This window comes from Remersonia thermophila, chromosome 4 (genome assembly GCF_042764415.1).
Source record: "Remersonia thermophila strain ATCC 22073 chromosome 4, whole genome shotgun sequence".
NCBI classification, from domain to species: Eukaryota; Fungi; Ascomycota; class Sordariomycetes; order Sordariales; family Chaetomiaceae; genus Remersonia; species Remersonia thermophila.
Genome location: NC_092220.1, coordinates 1550787 through 1576162, shown reverse-complemented (window position 1 = coordinate 1576162; position 25376 = coordinate 1550787). Strand labels below are relative to the sequence as shown.

The 25376-nt window shown below is 60.8% G+C and overlaps 7 protein-coding genes across 7 annotated transcripts; 3 read left to right on the top strand and 4 right to left on the bottom strand.

The window, feature by feature from the left end:
• Window positions 1–4071: 4071 nt before the first annotated feature.
• VTJ83DRAFT_4575 (uncharacterized protein) lies at window positions 4072–5558 on the top strand (the record flags this gene model as incomplete). Its single annotated transcript, XM_071011079.1, has 2 exons — window positions 4072–5349; window positions 5445–5558. 2 exons carry the CDS (start codon window positions 4072–4074, stop codon window positions 5556–5558), a joined length of 1392 nt encoding a protein of 463 aa, XP_070866025.1.
• Window positions 5559–6034: 476 nt separating this feature from the next.
• Window positions 6035–7168, bottom strand: VTJ83DRAFT_4574 (uncharacterized protein; the record flags this gene model as incomplete). The annotated part of the gene is made up of 1 exon (XM_071011078.1): window positions 6035–7168. The coding sequence occupies one exon, from the start codon at window positions 7166–7168 to the stop codon at window positions 6035–6037; it is 1134 nt and encodes a 377-aa protein (XP_070866024.1).
• Window positions 7169–8039: 871 nt separating this feature from the next.
• On the bottom strand, window positions 8040–11036 carry VTJ83DRAFT_4573 (uncharacterized protein; the record flags this gene model as incomplete). The annotated part of the gene is made up of 1 exon (XM_071011077.1): window positions 8040–11036. One exon carries the CDS (start codon window positions 11034–11036, stop codon window positions 8040–8042), a length of 2997 nt encoding a protein of 998 aa, XP_070866023.1.
• Window positions 11037–12179: 1143 nt separating this feature from the next.
• VTJ83DRAFT_4572 (uncharacterized protein) lies at window positions 12180–14897 on the top strand (the record flags this gene model as incomplete). Its single annotated transcript, XM_071011076.1, has 3 exons — window positions 12180–12219; window positions 12300–12442; window positions 12528–14897. The coding sequence occupies 3 exons, from the start codon at window positions 12180–12182 to the stop codon at window positions 14895–14897; spliced, it is 2553 nt and encodes an 850-aa protein (XP_070866022.1).
• Window positions 14898–15784: 887 nt separating this feature from the next.
• Window positions 15785–18323, bottom strand: VTJ83DRAFT_4571 (uncharacterized protein; the record flags this gene model as incomplete). Its single annotated transcript, XM_071011075.1, has 3 exons — window positions 15785–15797; window positions 15879–18107; window positions 18193–18323. The coding sequence occupies 3 exons, from the start codon at window positions 18321–18323 to the stop codon at window positions 15785–15787; spliced, it is 2373 nt and encodes a 790-aa protein (XP_070866021.1).
• A 2337-nt stretch (window positions 18324–20660) lies between these two features.
• Window positions 20661–21872, top strand: VTJ83DRAFT_4570 (uncharacterized protein; the record flags this gene model as incomplete). The annotated part of the gene is made up of 4 exons (XM_071011074.1): window positions 20661–20676; window positions 20779–21012; window positions 21080–21334; window positions 21415–21872. The coding sequence occupies 4 exons, from the start codon at window positions 20661–20663 to the stop codon at window positions 21870–21872; spliced, it is 963 nt and encodes a 320-aa protein (XP_070866020.1).
• Window positions 21873–22490: 618 nt separating this feature from the next.
• On the bottom strand, window positions 22491–24067 carry VTJ83DRAFT_4569 (uncharacterized protein; the record flags this gene model as incomplete). Its single annotated transcript, XM_071011072.1, has 4 exons — window positions 22491–22621; window positions 22702–22750; window positions 22824–23152; window positions 23971–24067. The coding sequence occupies 4 exons, from the start codon at window positions 24065–24067 to the stop codon at window positions 22491–22493; spliced, it is 606 nt and encodes a 201-aa protein (XP_070866019.1).
• Between the last annotated feature and the right edge of the window lie 1309 nt (window positions 24068–25376).

Here is a 25376-nt window from a genome sequence, read left to right as displayed (position 1 = left end):
GCGTGCGTGTATGTATGTATGTGTGTGTGTGTTGGCTTAGCGAGAGCTCAACGACCAAACGGCGTGGTATGCTGCGTGACTGGAACAGTAGGTTGTGTAGGTGCTAGTTGGCGATCGGGAGAGGTTCATCCTGAAGGTGGCAAGAAGGAGGGGTGAGTTGAACGCGTCGGCAGCAACGAAGGGGCGAGCAGATAGAAGAAGGGGTGCCGGGAAGATGAAAATGATTAGGGCCTCTCAGGCATGCTCGGGTGCGTCGGGAGTTTAGGGCTCGTTCGCTAGGACGAGAGGCGATCGGAGGGTCGGCGGAATGCCGGATGGCCCAAGGTGAGTCGGGACTGGAGACGTTGCGGAGAATTTGATCTGCGCTGCTGGAATGGAGGGACGACCCTTTGGGATTCGAGTCCGGTCGCCTTTCTCAATAGGTAACAAAACAAGTATTATACAGGTGGGGGAAGGGGAGGGGCCCAGATGCCTTGGAGCAAGGATGACTAGACGAGCCAAAGGGACTAGTAACAGGTCCAAGCTTGGAAAAGCAGGGCTGAAGGGCTTGGGCTTCCCGGGGATTGGGTTGGAGGAGATGGGGAATGGGGAAACAAGAAAAAAAAAAACTCGATGTCCAGGTCGAGGGGGCTTCGCGGTGTCTCAGAAGGCGACAGGAAATATTTGAGGCTCGGGGCTGCGAAAAGGGCGGTTCTCCGGGAGAAAAGCAAGGTACGGGCACCGGTCCTTGGTACCGTATCATCTGGTTCGCCTGTCACCTGAAATGACAGGCCCGGGGAAGTGCATGAGAAACGGAGCCGCAAACCAAACGGTGACATATCGGGCGCGGAGCCTGATGGAACGTCGAGCAGCCAACCACAGGCCGGGATGGGATGGCGAACTGCGTGTGCGTGTGCGTTCTCACAGAACCCATCCGTACACAGTACGTACGGAGCGCGCAGTATTATGTTGGACGGGTAACGTAACGGTCCACTCTTCTTGTTCTTTTCTTCTGGGACCCGTGGTTTGCATTCTGCACGCCGAAATCTGTGGTTCTTGATGAAGGCAGGCCATGACTTCGTTTCTTTGGCCTTTTTTCCATCCATCAGCGATGCCGACTCGGCACCTTGATGCGGTGGTGCTCATGGATGCATGCCCAAACAGCCCCTCTGGCCAGGGTTGAACGTAACGTATGGTGGTAGCCAGGACGTTGTGTTGAGAGGCACGGGATCCACCTCACTTGAACCGAGAGGGTGAAGTACGGGCGTATGGCCCCGCTCCCGCCCTCGCCCCGCCCATACACTCCATCGGCTTTTCGATGCAGGTCCACCTTGGCGCCGGCTCCATCGGCACTGGACTCTCCCGTTCTCGCATGTTCATGGCCCCAGTTGGAGCGTACACTACCGTACGATCTCGAACAGCATGGTCGCCCGGCGGCGGCTAGACACAATACTTGTAGTACATACTGCGTACTGCGTAGTCCGTAGTGTACATGTCCAATTTTGCTCCCAGCCAGGCTGCGCATCCTGGGGGTACACCACAGGCCAAGAAACAACGTTTCAGCCGTCGCGTTGCTTGGCCTGCCCGGGCTTCCATGCCTTGCTTGGGCTGCCTAGGTCTCTCAATCCAATATGACACACAGCCCATCATGCTCGTATCCGCTGCTGCGGGCTTTGTTCCTCCCCCGTTACCCGGCCAGCAAAGGCAGGCAAGAGTCCAGACGAAAAGGGGGGGGGGGGGGGAGGTTGTTTGCGGACAGGCTTGGCCGGTCACGTCAGGTCCTTGGTTTGCCACGCACCTTTCGACGGAAAACGTTCATGTTGATTTTTTGGAGAGCTTCTGGCACAATCGACAGCAATTAAGAAATCGCTCAGCTCGCTGGACCGAATCGTCGTCACTCTTTACACTCGGGACTTACACCGTGCTGCACGCTCTCTGCCGGTGCCCCACCCGTCCGCGGGTTTTTCAACCGTCGGCTGGTGTGTCGAGTTCTGCTCACACGACACGCAGGGACTTAGGGGTTGGTTGGTAGCATTGGAGTCGATCCGGGTTGCATTCGCTGCAGAGTCTGCAGGTGTCAACCAAACACATTGGCTGCGCACGTCTCGATAGTGCACGGCCAGCGGAGCGTCGATGTTACGTCCGCGGCGTTCTCCGGCCTGACACGTGTTTGTGCAGCGAAGGAACCGTATGTAGAACCGATTCATCAAGTTGATACGCCATGGCATCTTGCAAAACAGCCCTGGGTATCCCCCCGTCGCGATGGCGTCGTGGTGCCGTCTTGATGCCGCAGGCTCCGCGAGAGTACATGCCTCCCTTACATCTGCAGAGCACGTGCGGTAAAGAACGACGCCCCCGGCAGCCCGCTTGGGTTCCGTTACGCTCCATGGGAGGAGGGGCGTCTTTGGAAAGCAACAAGGCGCCGGGCGCTGGCTGCTATTCCTGTCGTGTTGGGGCCCCAGATGACGGCTTGTGCAACCCTTCAATAACCATGAACGCTCGTGAAAAGCAAACCCTCAAAAATTGGCCGCCAGGAGGCCGGGGTATTGCACCCTGGGCTCCCCCGCAGCCCATCGTTGGGACAAGATGGGCTCTTGCTACCGAGAGGTTGGAATCGCTGGGCTTCACGGGTTGTTTTCATCCGATTCAGCCTTGTCGGGCTCGGACCCAGGCCGGAAGGATTGCGTTGAGGTTCTACATACTAATTATACTATAGATCCCTCCGGAGGCTACTGTAGTGCGTGTGCCCCTGGCCGCTAACTGAATGGTAGTATGACTGTGATATGTACTAACGTTAGTACAATTCCTATCACGGAGCAAGCCTGGCCAGCCTTGCTGCGAAGCAATACTATAGTAGACAGACCCCCAACCCCACCACCCCTGCCCCCCTGCCTGCTGAGTGCCCCAGCCTGCAGTCGGACGAAGCCCCGATTCTCGCCAGGGGCAAACGGGGACATCATCGATCAGTTGCCACTCGTCTTTCTAGCTTGATAGAACCTTCTCGTGGTAACGCCAGGACCACTCCCATCAGGTAACCTTTCCTCGCAAAGATGCCGCTCTCTCACGGACGTTGTCCTCTCCATGTCGTGCGCCGTGTCATCGCCTGAACACAACAGGACGACCATCTAACACAGATCGACCCCAGCATGATGCAGTCATCTCTTGTTTTCCGTACATCCGACATTGTTTCCTCCCAAAGCGCGTCCCGGAACCGGCCCAACCCTGGTCCGGGCCGCTGGTGCGAAAAAGTAGCAGAGCCGTTTCAATGTTTCAGGGAAACTCGCCTACGCACCGACCAGTTCCCCAGAATGTCTCAGGAGGGGAGGGGGGGTTCGTTCCCGCCGGCTACACCCGGAATGCATGAACTCCTAAAGCATGTCGCACATGTGCCAGTGAACTAGTACTACGCAATATCCACAGGAGGTGCGGTCTCTGGACGATCGTGCTCGTTGGTTCACGCTGCAGTGAGCATGAGGTAACCTGATTCTGGTACCTCGGGTACGGCGTCGCTCCGTTGTGAATGTTGGCATATTTTTGAAATGCGGCCAACGCTCGCTCGCGTGGATGGGTTGAGAGAGCTTGGTCGATCTGCCTTGTTGATTCACGTCCCTGACTCGAAGCGATCGCCGTGTAATAGCGCCCTGGAACATCACGAAACAGAGCCACGAGAGAAGACGTCAAAGTCCACGTGCGCATGTTTCGCGGTGCCCTCGCCGTAATTACGGACTAGACGGGATGTCCATGATCGTGTCGTCAAAGGTTGGGAGATTGCCCTGTCCCAATCTCCAACGGCCGGGCCGTGTTTGCAAAAGTGCGACATGGGCCAAGAACGACAGGCATGACCTAAGCGGGGATGCATCAATCGGGAGGAACGATAGCACGCTAAGCGGGGCTGATAGGCCGTTAGCCAATACAACGAGCGTCCCAGTTCCTCGAGCAACGGCGTTTGCAAACCACTCCCCCCCCCCCCCCCCCACTTTGTCAACAATCCAGCGTCATCCAAGTCGCGAAAAATAAAGAGGTCAAATCTCTTGAACGCGACGATCACCGAGCCCGGCCCCGCCCCACGTCGCCACCCCGCGAACCGGCAGGATGGCTTTCAACAAACGAATGTCGATACTGCCGACCGCGCAGCAGCAGTCGCGGTCGCGCAGGCGAGAGGAGGAGGCGGCGTACGCCATCATCCGGCTGCCCGACCGCGAGCTCGTCGGCTGCATCAACGAGCTCGGGATCCCTTTTACGCTGGCCGACCTGCAAAAGCCGAACCCCATCCAGGTGCAGATGATCTTTGAGAAGGTCGGGGAGCTGCTCATGAACAAGACGCGCCAGACGGTCGAGCCGGCGATGCGCGCGGCGGTCGAGGACCTGTGCGGCGACTTTGGCGACGGGCTCATGCCGCCCGACACGCGCAACCTGATGGGCTTCTTCGTGTCGCTGCGCCAGATCATGCTCGACTGCGGCATCAACGACTTTAGCTTCGCCGACCTGTACCGCCCGACCCACGACCGCTTCGTCAAGGTGCTCAGCTACGTCATCAACTTTGTGCGGTTCCGCACCAACCAGACGGGCATCATCGACGAGCACTTCAACAACGCCGAGAGCACCAAGGCCCGCATCGAGCAGCTCTACGCCGAAAACCAAAACATGGAGGCGCAGCTCGACGAGATGCGCGCCAACCGCCGGCAGATGGAGGCCCTGGTGGCCGAGAAGACGCGCCGCAACGAGGAGCTCAAGCGCAAGCTGCTGGAGCTGCTGCGGGTGCAGAAGGAGGCGACGACGCGGCTCGAGGAGGTCAAGGCGCGCAAGGGCGAGCTGGCGGCGGAGCTCGAGGACAAGACGGCCCACAAGCTGTCCCTCAAGCAGGAGTGCGCCAAGCTCAAGCCCTACACCCAGCAGAGCCCCGTGGCGCTGCAGGCGGAGCTCGCCGACCTGACCAACGCGCACAACACGACCAAGGCCAACATCGAGGCCCTCGACCGGCGCGCCCGTGCGCTCCAGACCTCGTCCGACTCGTTCGCCGTCGTGTCGGCCGACGTCGCCTCGTGCATCAAGCTGCTCGAGGAGATCGCGGTGGAGCTGGCCAAGGAGGAGGAGGACAACGCGCGCAACGCCAAGCAGCGCGACGCCCTCACGGAGCGCGGGGCCAACGTGCGCGAGGTCGAGCGCACCGAGGCGCTCCTGCAGCGCCAGCTGGCCAAGTGGACGGAGCGCACCGAGGCGCTGCGGGCGCAGAGCGAGGAAAAGGCGAGGCGCGCCAAGGAGAAGATGGAGGAGCTGCGGGAGGTGCACAGGAAGCTGACGGAGGAGAGGGCGGAGAAGGGCAAGGATATCGAGAGGAGACGGGTGAGGATTGAGCAGATCGAAAAGAAGGTACGTGTTGACGGTGACGTGATGACGTTGCTGTTGTTGCTGCTGCTGCTTCTGCTGGTCACCAAGACGCTGACATGCCGGTGCTCCTACTGCAGATGCTGGACCTCAAGGAGAACATCGAAAACGAGATACACGCGGCGCACGACGAGTATCTCAAGATGGAGTCGCACGTCAAGCTGTACATACGGGAGATGGAGCAGGCCATTTGAGTGTTTTTTTTTTCTCGGCCGCGTTCATCATGGCCCGCTTTGTAATGTCCGCATCACTTCATTGTACGGAGAAGGGGGGGAAGGGAGTTGGGTAGAACAGGCCAGGACCGGTCGGGCGGGGGCAGGGTTTCACGGAACAGGACGACGGATACCACGGAACGGGCGTCGGCGGCGACGGTGTTTTGGGGCGATTGGCGTTGGGTGTTGTTGCACGGGCGGGAGAATTTATCACGTCACGACACATTTTACGAGTTTGCATCAACCCATCTTCGGAATTGGACACGTCCGTTCATGATAATACGTCAAGACCAAAGAAAGAAGCCTTGGTGTTGCAACGAGTCCGACCACGTTGATGGGTTGGTCGCTGGCATCGGTAGCGGCCGGTGGCACTGGACGATGATGGGCCACTAATACCACATTCGTCGGTCATCAACCATCCAGCCAACCCCTTGAAGGGACAGCCTTGTCAAGGGCTCCTAGGCTCGTAGCGCTTCTTCCCCATCCCACCACGCCCTGTCGCCCAGCCGGAACCACCTGCCCAACACCATCCTCACTTCTACCGTCTTCCGCCCCAGCTCGCCGCCGATCCGCTTCGCGTCCCCGCCGCTCAAGATGGGCACCTTCTCGGCCAGCAACTTGTCCATCCCCACCACTGCCGCAGGTTCGTCACCATCGCCGCCGCCGCTCTTTTGCCCTTGCGGGGTTTGGTGTTGTTGTTGCCCCTCGACAACCACGGCTCTCAACCCCGTGCGCGCCGCCGCCTCGACGAGCCCGGCCGCGCTGGCGCCGACGCCTTGGGCGCTCCACTCGCTTGTGTCCCGGTGCAGGCGAAGGAAGCCGTACACGAGCAAGAGGGGAGCTTCCTCTTGACTTACGGGCTTGTTACCGTGTTTGACATCTGGATGAGGAGGAGGAGGAGGAGGAGGAGGGTGGAGCCGCTGGGTCGGCGGGGGTGGTGGTTTGCGAGAAGGCAAGGTGGAGGAGGCGGCGGCGGCGGCTTGGTGGTTGTCCACGACGACGGAAAAGACGGAGAGAAAGGCGCGTAGGTGAGATACCGTCGGGACGAAGACGGTGCGGATGTGGCGGGTGGCCGAGAGCTGCGCGAGGGTCGGGGTCAGGAGCGGGTGTGACGGCGGGTGAGGGTGAGGGGGGCGGTGGGGGGAGCTGTCTCTGCTGCTGTCCCTGCTGCTGCTGCTGCTGCTGTGCAGCGAGATGGATGGTTCTGCTTCATCTTCGTTGTCGTCGTCGTTACCATCGTTCATGTATGCTTCTGCATCGACGCCGTCGCCGACCTCCTCCTCTCTCACAACATGACGTAGATGCGACAAGCCGGCTACGGGCGGCTGGGCGGGCGGGCTGGTGGCCTCTTCTGTAGCCGGCGGCGGCGACTGTTGGTGCCGTCGCCGGCTGCGACGGCGATGCTGGCGCAGCTGCTCGTGTTGGTGTTGCTGGCGAGACACAAAGTCCTGTGTAAGGGCGGACAAGAAGTCGGCGCGGCTGGAGCATACGAGGAGAACGGTGGGATAGGTGCACCGGTTGATGATGAATTGGACGAGGTCGGACGGCAGGATGGGAGGCGGGAACAGAGCCTGTCTCGGGGTGGAATCCATGGGGGCTCGGCTTCTTCCCTCGACGGTGTGGCCTCATGGAAGGGAATCCGGATCCAACCTCATGAATCGCAAGAGGCGGATGGGGCTGCCCCTCGGCGCATCAAACTGTTTCGTGGCTTTGACGAAAAGCCATCACAAGGACGTGCGGTATCGCCCGGATGCTCGTCGGGCGATACGTCCTTGCAACCTACACAAGGTGCTCTTGATGGATGGTGGAGGGTGGGTAGGTAGGGAAGCGTCTCCGGTTGGAGAAAAAGAGGCATCTTGATGAGAAACCAGTGGTTTGGTTGACCACCATCACAGTGGGCTGGGCCGGCCCTGGCACTGTGTGAATAAGAGGTCCGACATACCGCTGTACCAAGCAGGACGACGTGACCTCGAAGATCGCGTATGTACTAACCTAGGTACCCAGGTACCTAGGTGCCATGCATAGGAGAGGCCCAGGGGGCTGGAAACTGCAAGCATTGCTAGGATTGCTATTATGGGTTGGTCAAGCCAGGTCCGTCCATCGTGGATGTATAAATAGAGCTTTCCCCACTAACAACAACCGTCACCAAGAAATAACCATACAACCATGCACAGAAACCCTGCAAAGGCGTCGTCTGTCTGTACACAGTATGTGCCATGCTATTCACTGGACCAAGAGAAAAGACAGAAGAGAGAGACGACTGCTGTATTCCTCCCGACTAGGTGCCCAAGATCAAAATCAAGCTATTGTAGGTAGCACATAAGAATGATGGAGCAAGGAAAACATCTACGCAGTAATACTAGTAGACTTGGCTGCGCCGGAGCTTGGCTGGGAGCCATGTGCCGCCAGCTCCCGTGCTCTTCGCGCGAGGGAGCAACGTGACAAGCCATGACCCTTCCTTCTTCACTCCCACTTGTTCCACTCTTCTATCAGCATGGCCTGCTGAACGCGAGGCTCCGTGCTCTGGCGGAAGAGCACATCGGCCTCGGCGGCCTGCTGCTCGGCCAGGATGCCGCTGTGCGAGTTGTACCTGTTTCCCGAGGACGATATGTAGGTGGCGGACGGAGTTCCGAAGGTGATGGCGTCCGACGTCCTGTTGCTGTTGCTCTGGATCCGCAGGTTGACGGCCTTCCAGTACGTGTTGGAGATGACGGCCTGCAGGCGCTGGATGGCCGGCCACATGACCGCCCACTTTTCGTAGCGCTCGCGGCAAAAGGCGAGGAAGCCGTCGAGGTCGCCGGTCTCGCACGCCTCGCGGTACCGGCGCTGCTGGCCGTCCGAGAAGAGGCTGCAGATGCGCGCCTCGTCGGGGACCCCGACGAGGCCCTGCAGCGGCATCTCGGAGGCGAACCGCGACCCGGCCGCCACCGAGTGGTAGTGCCACGGGCAGATGGTGCAGTCGGGCCACCCCCACCACTGGCCGCCCTTGGCCGCGTGGATGCCGGTGCACGGCGGCGTGGTGGAGAGGGCCCGCGCCTTGTCTTCGTACGCAGCCCACACCCCGCTCTGCAGGGCCTCTATCAGCCACTGGTCAGAGCAGGCCGCCCAGTGAACTTTGGGGTGGAAGTTACAGTACGTGTTGCCCGGGACCATGCTCGGCCGGTCCGTGAAGAAGCCGGCCAGCCCCGAGAGCACGATGCAGCTCTCGTAGCAAGCCTCGCAGATGCCAAAGTTGGCGATGGGCGCGTCCCGCACGTTGTAGTACAGGCCGTCGACCAGACCCTCGGGGTTCCCGCAGGCGGGCTTGGTCACGATCAGCGCCAGCCTCCGGCTCAGGTCCTCGGCGCCCAGCTTCAGAATCTCGGCGTAGCGGAGCGCCATGCCCAGGTTCCGATTGTGGCTGTTATGCCAGTCGCAGGCCCACCGGCCGCCGCTGTCCAGGGCCGCCGCGACGCCGGGCTCGACGATCCCCTCCCACCGCGACGCCGCGAACTTGCCGAGGTAGCACGGCTCGCAAACGAAAATCCTATCGCACGCGCGGAGCGTCCACCACCGGGCCTCGGGCCCCTTCCACTGGCCATCGCACGGCGGCAGCGCCCGCCACCGCTTGACGTGCTCCACGAACCTCGCCCAGTCCCCCTGGAGGATATGTCGCACGTACGGCTGGTGCCACCCGTCGCACATCCAGCTCTCGTCCTTGGGTTGCGCGCCCGGCGCCGCCTCGAACCGAGCCCTCCAGGGCCCTTCGCCGACAAGATCCTCGAAGCAGGCCTCGCACAGGGCAAACTCGCTCGCGGGGAGCGCCAGCCGGTCCCGGGCCGCGAACCACCGGATGCTCGCCGACGCGGGCTTGGCCTCGGGCCCGCCGCAAAAGCTCATGGCCCCGGAGGAGCGCCGGCGCATGTACTCGACCAGCGGGGCGAGGTCGCCCGTCGCGCACGCCGCGGGCCACAGGGAGCGCGTGATGCGGGGCACGTGGAAGCCGCAGCGCGCCTTCTCCGCCGTCTTGGCCTCGAACGAGGCCGCGAAGGCGGAGGGGGCCAGGTACGCCCCGTAGCAGAAGGCGCAGATGGAAAACTCGGGCGCCGACGGGTGGAAGTAGACGGTGCGGCGGCCCACGTGCGGGAAGTGGCCCATGCAGATGCGAGTCTGCGGCGTCGACGAGAAGGGAGCGACCATCATGGGGTGGAGGAAATAGTCGGTAACGACGATTTCTCCCGTGGCAGGGTACGGATTGGTGCTGATGCGCGGGAGGGCGGAGGCGGCATCGGCGGCCGGGGCGGAGGGCAGGAGCCTCTCGATCTCGGAAGCGAGCGAGCCCATCGAAAAGGCCGAGCGCGACGAGTCGGGACCGTGAGAAGGCGGTTCTTCTGCGGTGGCCTGGGCTTCGGGGACTTTTTCCGGCACGGGAGGGCGGGTTTCATTCTTCTCTCCCGGGGCGGGTTCGGACGCGGACAACGGGCCTGGACGGCCTTGGTCCCCCGAGCCCTGGTTCAGGGAGGCTGTGCTCGCGGCAGGATGGGAGGAGAAGGAGGAGGAGGAGGAGAATTCGGGTTCCGAGCCATGAGCTGCTTGAGCATTCTTCTCGGGTGGCGGAGGGACGGAGTCAAGCGAGTGTGTTTCTGAGCGGGCCGGGAGCGTCGTGGGTGAACCCTGAGCTTGGTGTGAGGATTCCAATGGAAGCAAAGGCTGATATTGGGGAAATTGGGGGGGTGGTGGTGGTGGTGGCGGACATGCATGCTGAGAGGTTGAGGGAACCGGTGACCAGGTGGAGGAGAAGTGTACGGGCCCTGCTGCTTGAGGTTCTGCTCCCTGGGCTGTCTGTGTATTCCCGGCGGGCAAGGGATGGACGGGCTGTTGCGAAGCTGTTGGCAGATCCTGAGGCTGGTGCTGGTACGATGGCAGAGCACCGCCTCCGCTCGTAGCTTGTTGCGAAGGGCCTCCCGGATAGTAGGCGGTTGGCGGCGGCGTCTGCATCTTGGCCATGTAGCTGCCCAGCTTGGACTGGAACCCCGCCACGGTGCCACCCAGTCGAGACTTGAAGTCGGATAGGACTTCGCTGGAGGACGGAAGGGATGCAAAGGCGGAGGACAGCGGACGAGGCGGGAGCGGAGGAGGCTGGTAATGTTGTCCTGGAGGTGGCGGAAAGGCGGGCGATGGTTGACGAGGAGGAAGCGGAGGAGGCTCTTGAGATTGGACTGGAGGGGGTGGAAAAGCCAGCGATGGTTGGTAAGGAGGGAGCGGGGAAGTCTGTTGATGCTGGCCTGGAGGCGGAGGATAATGCTCCTGTGCGTGTCCCGGAGCTTGCTGAGGGTACGAGCCCGACGGCGGCGGATACGGAGCCGGCTGTTGCCCTGATGGATGCTGGGCTCCCGAGGGCGGATGCCCTGAAGTGTTGGGAGGCCCCGGATCGGGATTGGGGTTGCCCCCGTAGTAGTAGCTAATCTTGATGTCGACCATGGCAGATAGGTACTTTGTAGACGGGGGACGGGACTTGCAACGTCGACGTCGGGAGAGCCCTAGGTCGTTGAGGAGGGGGGGCGACGGAGAGGCAGTGGCACAAGGGGGACGAGGGGAACAACCTGGAGGCGAGGACGGCGGTCCAAGTCCCCAGCCGGCCTACACCAGGTACGGTACTTATACCCTACGCCGATATTCATCACGGATGGGTGCCCCAGAAGGCTGTAGCCCGACGCACAGGGCACCTCGAGCTGAACTCGGCTGGACGCAGGGGGCTAATGTAGGGGGCCAATGAAATAACCAACTACCTAATGATTGCTGGATAGGTAGCCACCAGCCAACGGATGTCATGGGCTGGGACTGCAGCCCTTGGGGGTAACCAGGTAGTTATCGTATTGACAACTGACAAGGTGGTTGCGCGAGTAACGCAACCCGGAAGTGTGGCCCCAGGTGACCCGGGTGCCGTCCTCTGGTACCTAGGCAAGGTCCTGCGCCATATCGTCAGGGAAAGGTTTCACCAACTCCCTACCTACCTAGGTACTAGATGTGCTGGCTGTACTTTCAGGTTCCTCCTCCGTGTTCAGGCCCGGCTGGCTGAGGTGAGCCAGGTCCGGGGTCCGGAGACGGGAGGGGGGGAGCTGGGAGCGGGGGGGACCATCAGCTGAATGAGCCCATCTCAGCTGAATGAGCCCATCAGCCATATCGATTACGTGCTGTACACAGTTACCTACATGTAGTACACAGTAAGGTGCTGTACCGTAGGTAGGTACCTACCTAGGTACACAGGTACACAGCAACTCAGGTATCTAAGTACGGTAGTTAGTGTGGGGCTCATGGAGGTTACAGGTTCAAGTCCCGCTGTGGCATAGGTTGTCTACTATGTAGGTACCTAGGTGCCCCACCTGCCCACCTGGCGTACCTCGACAGGCGGCGTGTGGGGTAATTCCAGGTCCACAGCGCCGCCGGACAGTGCGCGCTTCCGTCATCGCCCAGCGATCAGCCTCCATTGCCTAGCATCACCATCTGCCAAAAGCCCCCCCACCACCACCGCCTACCTAGCTCCTCCTCACCACACCACAACCCCACAACCACGGTCCACGGCTCTGACCCTCAGGGCCGACGGGCACCACCAACACTCCCATCATGGAGTCGATTGCTAGGATATCGACTCTCCTGGAGTCGGGTACGTGGAAATTCCCCCCCCAACAGATGCCCAATCTGTCCCTCGGAAATGACGCTGACCCAGCGTCCTTCTCCCTCCAGCCCGGGAACTCACCCTCGATGCCGCCTCGGCCGCCCGCGGCGTCAAGAGCTCGTCGAGGCCCCTGGATCGCGCCCAGGTCAAGAAGCTGCTGGACAGCCGCAACGAGCGTGACGTTCTCGACGGCCTGCGCCGCGTCACCACGGTAGGCTTTCCCCCCCAGCCTCCTCGTCTCGGCCACGGCCGCCGCACCACCAGAGACAGCCATCCGCTGACGCCCCCCGGCCCAGATGATGTACCGCGGCCAAAGAACGCTCCCGCTCTTCTCGTCGGTCGTCAAAAACGTCGCCTCGCCGAACCTCGAGATCAAGAAGCTCGTCTACATCTACCTCCTCCACCATGCCGAGCAAGAACCCGATCTCGCCCTCCTCTCCATCAACACCATCCAAAAGTCCCTCTCCGACACCAACCCCCAGGTCCGCGCCCTGGCTCTCCGCACCATGTCGGGCATCCGCGTCCCCGTCATCAGCCAGATCGTGTCCCTCGCCATCCGCAAGGGCGTCGGCGACATGAGCCCCTACGTCCGCCGCGCCGCCGCCCTGGCCATCCCCAAATGCTACCGCCTCGACCCCTCCCAGCTGCCCCAGCTGCTCGAGTACCTGTCCACCCTGCTCGGCGACAAGCAGTACTACGTGGCCGGCGCCGCCGTCACCGCCTTCCTGGCCGTCTGCCCCGACAGGATCGACCTCATCCACAAGCACTACCGGAACCTGGTCCGCATGGTGGTGGACATGGACGAGTGGAGCCAGCTCTCGACCCTGCGTCTCATGACCGTCTACGCCCGCCGCTGCTTCCCGAGGAGGCTCAAGACGGCCAAGCACAAGGACAGGGCGGCGCCGGCATCCGGGCCCCAAGACTTGTACGGCGACGCCTCGGACGCGGGTCCCTCGGAAGGCGACAAGGCGCTCGTCCTGGACCCCGACCTCGAGCTGCTCCTCGACAGCATCAAGCCGCTGCTGCAATCCCGCAACGCGGGAGTCGTTGTCGCCGTCGCTCGGTGCTACTCGGCCGTCGGCACGCCCGAGTACGTCAAGACGGCCATCGGCCCCCTCGTCGCCCTGCTCCGCGGAGCCCAGGACATCCAGCAAATGGCCCTCTTCAACATCGTTTCCATCTGCCTCACCTGCCCGGCCGACTTTGTCAAGTACGCGACGCGCTTCCTCGTCCGCGCCAGCGACAGCCAGCCCGTGTGGGAGCTCAAGCTGGAGCTTCTGACGCTCATCTTCCCCCACGCCCCGCCGCGCGTCAAGAGCCTCATCCTCACCGAGCTCGAGCACTTCAGCCGAAGCGCCGACAAGGCGCTCGTCCGGGAGGCCGTGCGAGCCATCGGCCGCTGCGCCCAGACCGACACCTCGGCCGCCCCGCGATGCCTGCGTCTCTTGCTCGGCCAAATCACCAGCCTGGACGGCACCCTGGCCGCCGAGAGCCTGACGGTCATCCGGCACCTCATCCAGCAGGATCCCGCTGCGCACGTGGCGACGGTGATCCGCCTCGCCAAAAATATCGACTCCGCGACCGATCCCCAGGCCCGCGCCACCATCATCTGGCTCGTCGGCGAGTTCTCGGGGCTCAACGGCGAGGACAACATCGCCGCCGACGTCCTGCGCATCCTCCTCAAGGACTTTGCCTCGGAATCCGAAATCGCAAAGCGCCAGATCGTCCTGCTGGGCGCGAAGGTCTACCTGCACCATCTCAACCGCCAGATCGAAGCCTCCCAATCCCAGCCTCCGCCCCAGCCCGACCCCCTCGACCCGGACCTCCCGCCCTCGGAGCAACCGCCGCCGCCCCCGCCGGGCCCGAAGCTCCTCGAAGACGACGACCACCCGGCTGCCAAGCTCTGGCGCTACCTGCTCCTCCTCGTCCGCTACGACACCTCCTACGACCTGCGCGACCGCGCCCGCGTCTACAAGGCTTTGCTTGCCGTGCCTCAGCTCGCCACGCTGATGCTGCTCGCCCCGAAGCCCGCTCCGCAAACGCCCTCGCCGTCGGAGGCACGCAAGGGGTACACCCTCGGGTCCGCCGCGCTGGTCCTTGCCGGCGTCGGCGGGGGGCTTGGCGTGCACGGGCTGAGGGGGTACGAGGATCTGCCGGAGTGGGTGGAACCTGGGAGGGAGCCCGATTCGAGGCTTAGGGAGACGGAAGGGGCGGGGAGGAAGGTGGCAGTTGGCGGCGGGAATGGAACCGGCGATGAGCTTGCTTCTTCCTCGTCGGTGGCTGTCGCGGCGAGAAGGGCATCGCCGGCTTCGCCTTTTGGGGAGCCCGGCGTAGCGCGGTCTTCGAAGGTGAACGGATTGGGCGAGAAGACGCTGGACGACTGGTTGGCAGAGGAAAGCGAGGAGGAAAAACCGAGCGTGGGGGTAAAGCAGGCGGCCAGGGTGGTAGACCAAGAGGACGAGGAAGACGACGATGATGATGATGACGACGAAGAGGAAGAGTCGGAAGAGGAGGAGGAGGAGGAGGACGAGGACGATGACGACGACGGCGACGACGACGACGACGACGATGATGAGGAACAAGATTCTGAGGAGGACGAGGAGTCTGAAGAGGAAGAGAGCGAGGAAGATTCCGAGGAGGATGCCAGGCTCATACGGGCCTCATGATCCAGGTACCACCATGCCTCGATGAATCGTACCTTGTACGTACCCTGAACGACCTTCTTGGCTTTCCCACATCTTTGGCCATGCGTCTTCGTTGCTTGTGTTGAAAACACCATCCAAAGTCCACGGGCTGAACCAGGAGCTGGGAGGGATCCGATAGCCAACCCCTTGTAACCCCTACCTATCCCATCGCAAGGTGAGACGGGCTTGACGTGAGGGACGCACTCAGCACCCCTCTCGTCTGCCCCTGCTGTTAAGCCAAGAGAGGCAATGGGCCTCGGGGCTGTAGTTGCGAGGCCGAGAAAAACCCCCCAAGGACAACGAATAACAAGAACAAGGGCCCGGTCCCGGTATGCACCATTTCCGCTGAATATCCGTCCCGGATCCTGGGGATTATGTATTTTTTTTTCCCCATCAGAGAGGTTGACGAGTAATGCTCAGTAAAGTAGTAAGAAAGGAAGCGGTGAGGTTCCAAAAAACGCCCTGCCCATCTAGCCCGGTAGATAGAGATCCCGCCACCCCCTCCCCCCCGTTGAAAATGCCCCGTGTCCCGATACATGATGATGCACACGACGACGGTGAAAGGAAATCAAGTCCGAAGCACACGAAATCAACAAATCCGACTTTCCTTCGTCCTGTTGCACCGAGGCATGGAAAGTTGGCTTCAAGCAAATGAAAAGAAAAAAAAAAATGAAGAAACTGACACCAGCAAGCCGGGATGGAAGCCGTAGAGTCCCTCCTTTCTTGCTCCTCCTCCCAATAAAAAGGGTTGAAAGCACGCCGTCGAGGACGTGAACAAATGCTGAGAAGTAAAAATAGAAAATAATACCAATAATGAACGAATCTGGACATAGGTCCATGCGAAAAGAAGCCCTGAATGGATCCGGCGATCACCAGCGGCGGCTGGAAGGAAAATCCTAGGTTAGCCGATGCCCATCCCATCATCAGGCCAAAAATGCAAGAACCAGTTGCTGTCGCACTCACCCAAACGCCTCATGAACCACCGCCCTTTTCTTCACGGGCTTCTTCGCTGCCGGCTTCTTGGCCTCCTTCTCCTCCGGCTCCGACGCCATGCCAAGCAGCTCCGCCTCGAGAGCCGTGAGCGGCGATTCGCTACGGCTCCTTTCGCTCCTCCTTCCCTGCGGGGAGTCGCTACGGGTGCTGTCACGGCCGGCACGGCCGCCATGACCACGATCACGGTCGCGATCCGCGCCTCCGCGGCTGCTCGGTCTCGGCGGGGTATCCCGACGGCCCACGCTCGAGTTCCGACGATGGGATGAGCTGGGACGCATGCTAGGGCTGCGGGTGCGCGACGGCGAGCGGCGCCTGCGGTATGCGTCGCCTCGGTCCCGGTCGGCGGCGGAGCCAGGATGGCGGTAATCTCGTTCTCGGTCGTCGTCGCGGTACCGCGGCGTGGCTCTGTCCCTATCTACCGACTGGGCGCTATGGTAACCGCTGTCCTGGCGCTTGTCTGCGAACGTCGTTCTCCTCTCTGGTTGGGAAGGTGTGTAATAGTGCTTGGCGTCGCCGTAGTCGGAATAGCGGCTGTTGCTGTGCTGCGGGTTGCTGTACCGGCGGTCCGGCGATGATCCGCGGCGGTGGCTCTCGCCCGGCTGGGCTCCCCGGAAATCGGCGTCGGGACCGTACCTCGGCGGGGTCGGGCTCTGTCGGCGCTGAGAGTGATGGGGATGGTTCGGAGTCTCGGTTCGGCGAGCATCATCGCGCGGCCTGCCATCTTGTGGGTGATCCCGCCGGGCCCGCTTCATGTCGCGCTCGGTCTCGGCGCCGTCCATAACTGGGCGTTTCGGCGGCCGGCCTTCCTCGTCGCGATCCGGACGTTGATGGTCCTGCGACGATGCCTGATAGCCATTGGGGGTCGGTTCGTTGCTGCCATGGGCCTTTTGGATGGCCTGGTTGAACGCCTCACGGGCTTCCTTCAAAGCCACCGGGTCAACGTAAAACCTCGATGGCAGCTGGACCGAGCTCGGCGACGGCGGCGGCCCAGGGGGCTCGTAGGTGGGATACTCAAAGTCGCTTTCGGGGAACTGGCGTTTTATCATGCCTCGGTATTGTTTGAATACAGGATCGCTGAACAGTAGGACCCATGACGACGGATCCTGGCGAATAGATCGCCCGAACTCTTCCTTGTTGTCGGCGTTGAAGTACGGGGACTTGACGCAAGTGGCATTATAGGCTGGCGGGATGGTCGGGTCCTCGGTGTACTCGAGGGGGAGGGGAATGCCCACGGGATCGGCCGCTTTCGTTTTGATCTCTGGAAAAGCAATTTTGAGCTCCTCCAGCAGCTCCGGATCCCACTTGCCAGCATCCTCCTCGTCGCCATCATTCTTCTCGGTCTCTTTTTCGTCGCTGCGTTGTTGCGGAGTATCCTGGACCTCTCTCCGACGTTCCTCGGGTTCGAGGCGTTCATCCTTCCCATGGCGATGGTCCTGCCGCTGATTTTGCGACTCGCCCCTCCCACGTTTGTCTTGGTTGTTGCGGGGCTTATCGCGGTTTTGGTGGCGTTTCGAGCCATGGTGATTCTTTCGGTCCCTTCCGCGTGGGCCTGCCGGTGATGCGTCGGACGGGAACGGCGCGCCTTGCGATGGATGCCAGCCCGGCGGAGGAGGAGGATAAGCACCGCTTGGAGGTGGCGGCGGCCCGTATGGCGGCGGCTGTGCTGGGGGATACTGGGCTGCCAGCGGCGGCGGCGGAGTCGGTGCAGGGTAGGGGGCCGCGTAAGGCCCGACGCCAGGAGGCGGAGGTGGGGGTGGACCGTATTGCTGCGGAGGATATGCGCCTGGAGCGGTGACAGGAACAGGAGAAGGGCCAGCGGGATGGCCGCCTCCCGGTGGATAGTAGGCCGGAGGGGACGGATACGGCGGTGGATACTGCGGCTGTCCGTAGGGAGGCGGCGGGGCCTGAGTGTTGCCATAAGGACCTAGGGGCGGCGGCGGAGCTGGATACTGCCCATACTGAGGAGGTGGAGGGGGAGGTTGGTAGCTTCCAGGATAAGCGGCTTGCGGGTAGCCCGGGGGCGGGTAGCCTTGTGTCGACGGCGGTGGAGGAACTCCAGGAGGGAAAGGCGGCGGCGGTTGTCCATACGTGACCCCGGGAGCGGCCCCAGGGGGCGGAGGTGGGTAGTAACGCGTCACAACGGCCTTGGAAGCGTTCCCATGACCTTGCTCCTTGTTCTCCTTCCATTTTTGGAGACCGCTGTGTCTGTTAGATCATTTCGGAGAAGACACGAAGACAAAGGGAAAAGATCAACTCATTCGTAGAGTCACGAGGTGGTACTAACGCGGGAACTGGCCGGGTAGGTTCGGGGCACGCAATGAACAAATGACCCTTGGTTCCGCAGTTATAGCAGGTTGGCTCGTCCTCCTTGGACGTCCTTCCGGGAGCAGTGTCTGCCACCGTGGTTTGCGTCATGACGAAAGGCCGGAAACCCCGCCACGGTTGACGACGAAGGGTGCCGGGGGGTGCAAGTAAAGGTTCTGGAGCGCAAGCGTTGGATGAAACCGTTGTCGGCTCTTCGCGACCGGGATGCCAAATGTCGGGGTCCGATGTGTTGTAGAGCAGATGCCAAGATGTATCGTTGGTGTGTACAGCTCAGTCATCTGCTCCTTCGAGCAAACAAAAGGAGCCTGAGACCGCTGGACCGCCCAGGTTGATGATGGAACGGCGACGTTGATCCAAGCCGCGCTCAGAGGCACCGTGGGGACTCGAACGGGAAAAAGGTAATTGGCGCAGCCTTTCGCCGAATGGCTCTATGGAGTGGAAACTCTGTACGGTATGACGACGGGCCCGGTATGCTACTGGTGATCGAGCCGGAGGACGAAGGTTGCGAATTGGAGAAGGTTGCGGGACGACGGAAGTTGCCGGGTCGGATTGGAGGTGTCTGAGGCCGGACGGAGGAGCCAAAAGGCGGCCGGGGCTGGCGATTGTCGTCGGGGATGGCGGCAGCGTGTCGCCAAACACCTAGGAGAATAGGAAACGAGCCGCGAGCTCTCCCAAACTCAACACCAAGCCCGACAAACAGAAGGACGCAATCCCCGTTCGCCGAGCCCAATGCCCCGGATCCTCCTCCGTTTGTCCAGGAGACGCCCTTGCTCTCGAGACATCAAGCGGAAGGATAAGAAAAGAGCTTCGGATCTCAAGGGAATGCTGCAAGCCGAAGGTCGTGGGGAGTTGTACGCGGAAGAGCCGGCGCGGGCGCGTTGTAAGCCTCCGAGATACTCGGAGATATCAAACGGGCAAAATCTCCCGAGTTGCCCAGGATGCGCTTGGACCCCAGCCATCATCACCCTGGCGGGGCTTGCCAGGGACAAGTCACGTGAGGAGGCGGGCACCCGCAGGACGACTTCGCCCGAGCGAGCAGTCATTGTCGACGACGACACCGCGTCTCTACTTTGGGGTGTTTCCCGTGAATGTTGGAAGATGGGTGTGACGCCCTATAACCGGCTACAACAATACTGAACGCACCATCGCGGCGTTGCCTCGGGGCATCGTTCATGATATAGAAGAGAAAACAGCTGCCGTTGAGCACGCTGGCCGACGACATAGCTCACAAGCCCGTGGACACGAAATATCAAACATGGAAGAAATCAAAATGAACCATTGCTAAGATGGAAGAAAAACGAGGCTGGCAATCAGCTATATCAAAGAGACGAACGAGGGAACGAAGGAGCAAGAAGGGCAAAACTCCTCTCTCTGAGGCCCAAGGGGTGGAGGAGGGGGGGAGGGGGGGCCGCAAAAACAACCGTTTGATCTCGAGCTCTATGTCCCGCAGGGGGGGAGGGGACCGGATGGCAGCAGACACTGCGGTGCTAGAAACCACAACAACGGTGAACAGGAAAAGCGAGTGTGGCGGACCAGAGTGGAGAGACGAGAGGCCTGGCTAGGCTGCTTGGAGGTCGAGCAAAAGACGCCAGAAACTCTATCAACCTGGATTAACCCTCGGAGAGTGAAATGCCAACCGAGAGAAATTGTAGATCCACGAAGATCGAGCGAGAAACAAGACCAACGGCCCACGGACAGCGAGCAAAAATGAAAATGCGAGAGGGAAGTTTGAGGGAGAAAATTGGCAGCACCCAGGGCGGGAACTGGGCTCTTTTTGAATCCAGGGCAGCAGGTGGAGTCGGCCGCTCCCCTGAGGTGAGGTGAGGCACGTGGTTGGAGCGGGACAGGCTCTTGGCATTTCAAACTTCGTAATCCATCTCTTCTGTTGAGCCCAGCCCCTGCGGAAGACGGCGGGGCGTATCTTATCGCCGAAGATAATCCGACCCACCCAAGCTGTGACACCGGTACTGGACCTACCGACAGCGCTTGAGCTTCAGGTTGGTGTTGGGGGATTCTTCGGCATCCCGCATCAGCGCCTCCCGCCAATACCTTGAATGGCTGCTGGCCCCCTGAAAGAAAAAAAGATGACTCGCCGAGCTTCTCTGGTCCACGACCTTGCCAACCTCTAGTCCCGTCGTCGACCCCCCCGGACGTCCTCCATCCGTACATCCATTCCATGTATCGATCGATGCGTTCAGCTCTCGAGAGTTCCCGTCGCCCACCTCCCACCTCGCTCAGCCCATGCTGCTTGATGTGATGCCCAGTTTTGGCGAATATGTTGGTTCGCATCTCCTCCATCTCTACAGTTGACATCGCTCGAACCGGGAATCGCAGTCCACCTCCACCCTGCGGATCCTGACCCTGCCTCCTCCCCTTCCCCCCCTTGGCCCTGTGCTCTACACCCCTCCCGGACCTCTCTTCTGAAAAATGCCCGGGCTTCCATGTGAGTTCCCCCGTCCTGCCATCGCCGCGGACCAACCGCCGCCGCCATGGACCGGCTCTTCCAGCCGAGGGGCAGCCCTTCTCGCTGACGCTGCATCGACAGCTTCCGTGGACCTCGACGAGTGCATCTCGCGCCTCTACAAAAAGGAACTTCTCGCGGAGTCGGTCATCGAGGCGATATGCGCAAAGACCAAGGAGCTGTTGATGCGCGAGAGCAACGTGGTCCACGTCCGCGCCCCCGTCACCGTCGTCGGCGATATCCACGGCCAGTTCTATGACCTGATCGAGATCTTCAAGATCGGCGGCTGGTGTCCCGACACCAACTACCTGTTTCTCGGTCGGTGATGCTCAGCCAGCCCCGCCCGCCAGCCGAACCTCCCGCTGACCGCGCGCTCTCCCTCCAGGCGACTACGTCGATCGTGGCATGTTCAGCGTCGAGACCATATCCCTCCTTGTGTGCCTGAAGCTTCGGTACCCCAACCGCGTCCACCTCATCCGCGGCAACCATGAGTCGCGCGGCGTCACCCAGTCGTACGGCTTCTACACCGAATGCTCCAGAAAATACGGCAACGCCAACGTCTGGCACTACTTTACCGACATGTTTGATTTCCTGACGCTCAGCGTGGTCATCAACGACCAGATCTTTTGCGTCCATGGGGGTAAGGCTCCTCCTGGTGATTTCTTTTCCCCACGGCCGACTCCCGAAGCTGACCCTGCCCCTCCCCCTCGCCGCTTCCAGGGCTCTCGCCGTCCATCCACTCCATCGACCAAATCAAAATCATCGACCGCTTCCGCGAGATCCCGCACGAAGGCCCCATGGCGGACCTCGTCTGGTCCGACCCGGACCCGGAGCGCGACGAGTTCTCCCTGTCCCCGCGCGGGGCCGGCTACACCTTTGGCGCGCAGGTGGTCAAGAAGTTCCTCGCCGTCAACGGCATGAACCACATCCTGCGCGCCCACCAGCTGTGCCAGGAAGGGTACCAGGTGCTGTACGACGACCGGCTCAGCACCGTCTGGAGCGCGCCCAACTACTGCTACCGCTGCGGCAACATGGCGAGCGTCCTGGAGGTTAGCGATACGGGAGAGCGTTTTTTCAATGTGTTTGCCGCGGCGCCGGAGAATGATGCCGTCAAGGATGCGCAGTTGGCCGGAGACAAGACCGGAGAAGGGGGTGCGTTGCCGGATTACTTCTTATAGACGGGCACGTGGATGTGGGTGGTTTCGCCTTGGTTTGCCTTTGCCCTGTCTGCATGTGAGGGGCGCGTCGGATAACGAGGAAGGGACGGAGTTGCAAGATGAGCACATTGAACATATCTTGACATAGACATTGCCGTGGCCAGTATGTAGACGTGTGATACCACCAACGCTTCGGGACCTGTGACATGGGTACGTGGTGATGGAAACTTTGTGATATCTTGCTTTTGGCATCCCGTCTGGCCAGCCGACGGACCCCAGCAAGAACCGTGTACGTATCACCAACCAGCTGATCACCCATATCTGTTCTGCGGCCTGCTCCACGGCCCGCGGTTTCCTCTCAAATCCCGAATCCCGTCCGGCGACGGGTCTGGCAAAGACTCGCTCATTCAGCATCCTGTGTATTCAGTCCCCCACCAAGGTGCAAACCCTTCAACGACGAGGAAAACAACCCCGAGAAGCAACTTTGCGGAAAGCATCCCATCCTTCGTCTCATCGGTCCGTCCAACTCGCTCTCATTCTCTCATTTCTCTGGTCCCACTCGCCCGTTCCGGGGTTCTCACGTTTCCTTCAAACGTGGCGATGCGTTGTCCAACAAGAGTGGTTGGCATGGCAGGCTGTTTACCAGTCCTTGTCGATCTCGAAGGCCCAGTCAAACGTCAGGTGGGTCTTCTTGTCGTCATCGACGAAGCTGGACTGGACGGAGTACAGGCCGCGGACGGCCCAGCCCGTGGGCGCGGTCTCCTCGGCGACTGTTTCCGGCGTGGTTGTCAGCGAGGCTTGGGCCCTTGTGCGATGACGGTGATGACGACGAGGGAGCAAGTATACGTACACTTCTTGGTGTAGACGGGCTGCTTGTCCGTGTTGGGAGCATAGCTGCCCTGTGAAGGGAAGCAAAAGGTTAGCGGTCTGGAACCCAGCCAGCATGTTTCTCGCGGCTCCGAGAGAACTCACAATCATCTCATCCGACTTGCCACCCGGAATCCGGATGCCCTTGCGCTTGATGACCTGCACGTAGTGCAGACCGCTGAGGATCTCGTGCTGGACCTTGAACTTGGCGGTCATGGTGAAGGTGGCGCCCTCCTTGATCTTGAAGGGCGTCTTCTTCATGTTCTCGAGGCTGCCGGGAGCCGTCAGGTCGATGACCACAGGGTCGCGGCCGGGTGACTCCATGGTCAGCGACTGGATGATGCACACGCGCGGGTCGTTGGGGTCCGAAAGGTCCTTGCCGCCGCCCAGGCCGAGCGACTCCTTGTAGCGCTGCAGCGACTCATCGCCCGCGTCTGCAGAGAAGATGGGGGGGTCCGTGTCAGCATCGCTATCCATGCTTTCCTTGAGCAAGCCCGGGTAGGGGGAGGGTGAGCGGGAGATGGTTGCTCCGCCGTTGGCAAGGCCTCCGGCGACACCAAAGTCCTGGCTATCGCCGTCATCAACCTTGCCGTCGGCACAGAGCTGTTGCTGCAGCCTGTAGGCCTGCAGCTCCGTCATATCGGGCTCCACAAAGCTGACTTTGCGGCCGGTGGTCATGGTGATGCTGTATGGGGTGATGGAGACGTGAGGGAGGTGGGAGTGGGAATGTGATGGTGAAATGGCTTCAAGGGAATGACACCAAGAGTTGACTTGGGAATGGGTGGAGGTGGAAGCGGAAGCAGAAGGGCTGGAATGGCGAGGTGGTTTCGCGGGACAACTTCTCGCTTGGTCCTGCGCGGTAGATGCATGGTTTCGCAGGGTAGTGTGCTGGCAGAGCAGGTAGATAAACAACCTGAGGTGAGAAGGAGGATGGAGGTTTGGATGGAGGGGCGTGCTGGCGGTAGGCAATGGCACAGTGTTCGTTGCCAACGCTGCAACAATCCTGCCATGCCATCGCATTGTGAAGCCATAGCCAAGAGCCGCTTATCGATCGACAGCTGTGATAGAGCTCATTTGGAGGAGACACTGGGACGGAGCGTGTGTCTGTGATCATGACGATCCATCTGGGGGGGGGGGGGGGGGGGTGGGCTCTCCGGCGCTCATGTGAACCCCTTTTCCAGGTTCCACCTTCTGATGGTCTGATGGTTTTACACTTCTTGGGCCTCCGGGGGGTCTCTCTCATGCAACTTACCCATATTCTTGTACTCCTCAATGGTGTGCTTGGGCTGGGAGAGCTTGTAGCCCGAGGTATCCTCTGGCAGCAGCTCCTCGTTCTGGTGGCCCGACATGGTGGCGGTAGGGGAGGGGGTTGATGACAGAGAGGGGTAGGGTCTAAGGGCGGAAGAGACGGTCACAGAGCCGGTCGTGTCTCGAAGGTTGGAGATTAAGAATAGAAGTAGTTACGAGATGTCGCCGGTGGAACAACTACGGAGCAGGTTTGGGAAGATGTCAACAAAGCGGCGGCGAGCGATGGCGGGCACAGGAGCTTATTTATTTGGGTGATGAGGGGTGGTCGATAGAGGGTCGCCAGGTCCCGGGCCCAGCCAACCAGCGGCGCCTGTGGTGGGGTTCAGGCCGGTCCTGCCCACTTTTGGATCAGACAGCTTCCTTGAATGGTCGGACGTGCACCATGGACCCTCCTGGATCTGGACCACCCATGGCAATGCTGAGTCCTGGGGGTAGCTCGCCGCTCTTCAGCCTTTCAGTCCTATAGCGTTCAGTTGGCGTCCACGCTCATCAGGTCAGGGGCGATTGGAGAGGGATGCCTGGGGGGCACGTTGCATTCTTGTTGTGCCAACATCAGAGGACTCTGAGCTGCAAGCACGCTAGGCTCCGGGGTTGTGTTGTGTTGTTCCTTTGTCGATGTGACCTGGTCTATGTCTAGCTCGCCTCCTGTTGGGCGGTGTCTGTCTGACGCAGCATGCCCGAACCCAAACAACCTACCGCAGGAACCTTGACATGGTCTTGGCCCAAACACCTGCAAACAAGTTCCCGAAGGTGATGCCGTTGTACCGTGAACGGCTTGTGAATGTAGAAGATCTGCATAGGTATTCCGAGATGCACAAGATACGTAGTTCTCGCAAGCGACGCCAGGCATAGCATGGTTTTTTTTTTTTTTCCTTGTCAGGCTCTGTGACTGTTTGGTGAGCCCCGAGGTGGCACGACGTGCAGGCCGTCAAGGGGCTCCTCGGGGTTTCTAATGAGACCTACGATTTTTATGCAGAACAAGAAATGTTTGATCGCCCTTCATTGTCCACACAGCACCAAACGGTTACCGTGAATGTAGGTCGGCTGTAATATGTATGTACGTGTGTCCTTTAAAGTCGTGGAATCTTCTACCGATGAGGGACCCTCCTGAGTGGCTCACCGCCAGATTCGGCATCCTGGATGAGGTAAGCTGCCCAAGGATGCTGGTCCAAATAGCCTGGGCAAGACAACATCCGGGACCTGCTGCCGACGTCCTCGGAAACGGAGGGCCAGTTTTTCCGAAGTCGGGGGCCGTCCCCTCGGCCTTGACTGTTTGGGACAGGTCAAAGAAACACGCACGCCGGCGACCACCTCCATGCCAGGAACCCCCATGTCTTCCCCGGAATCCGG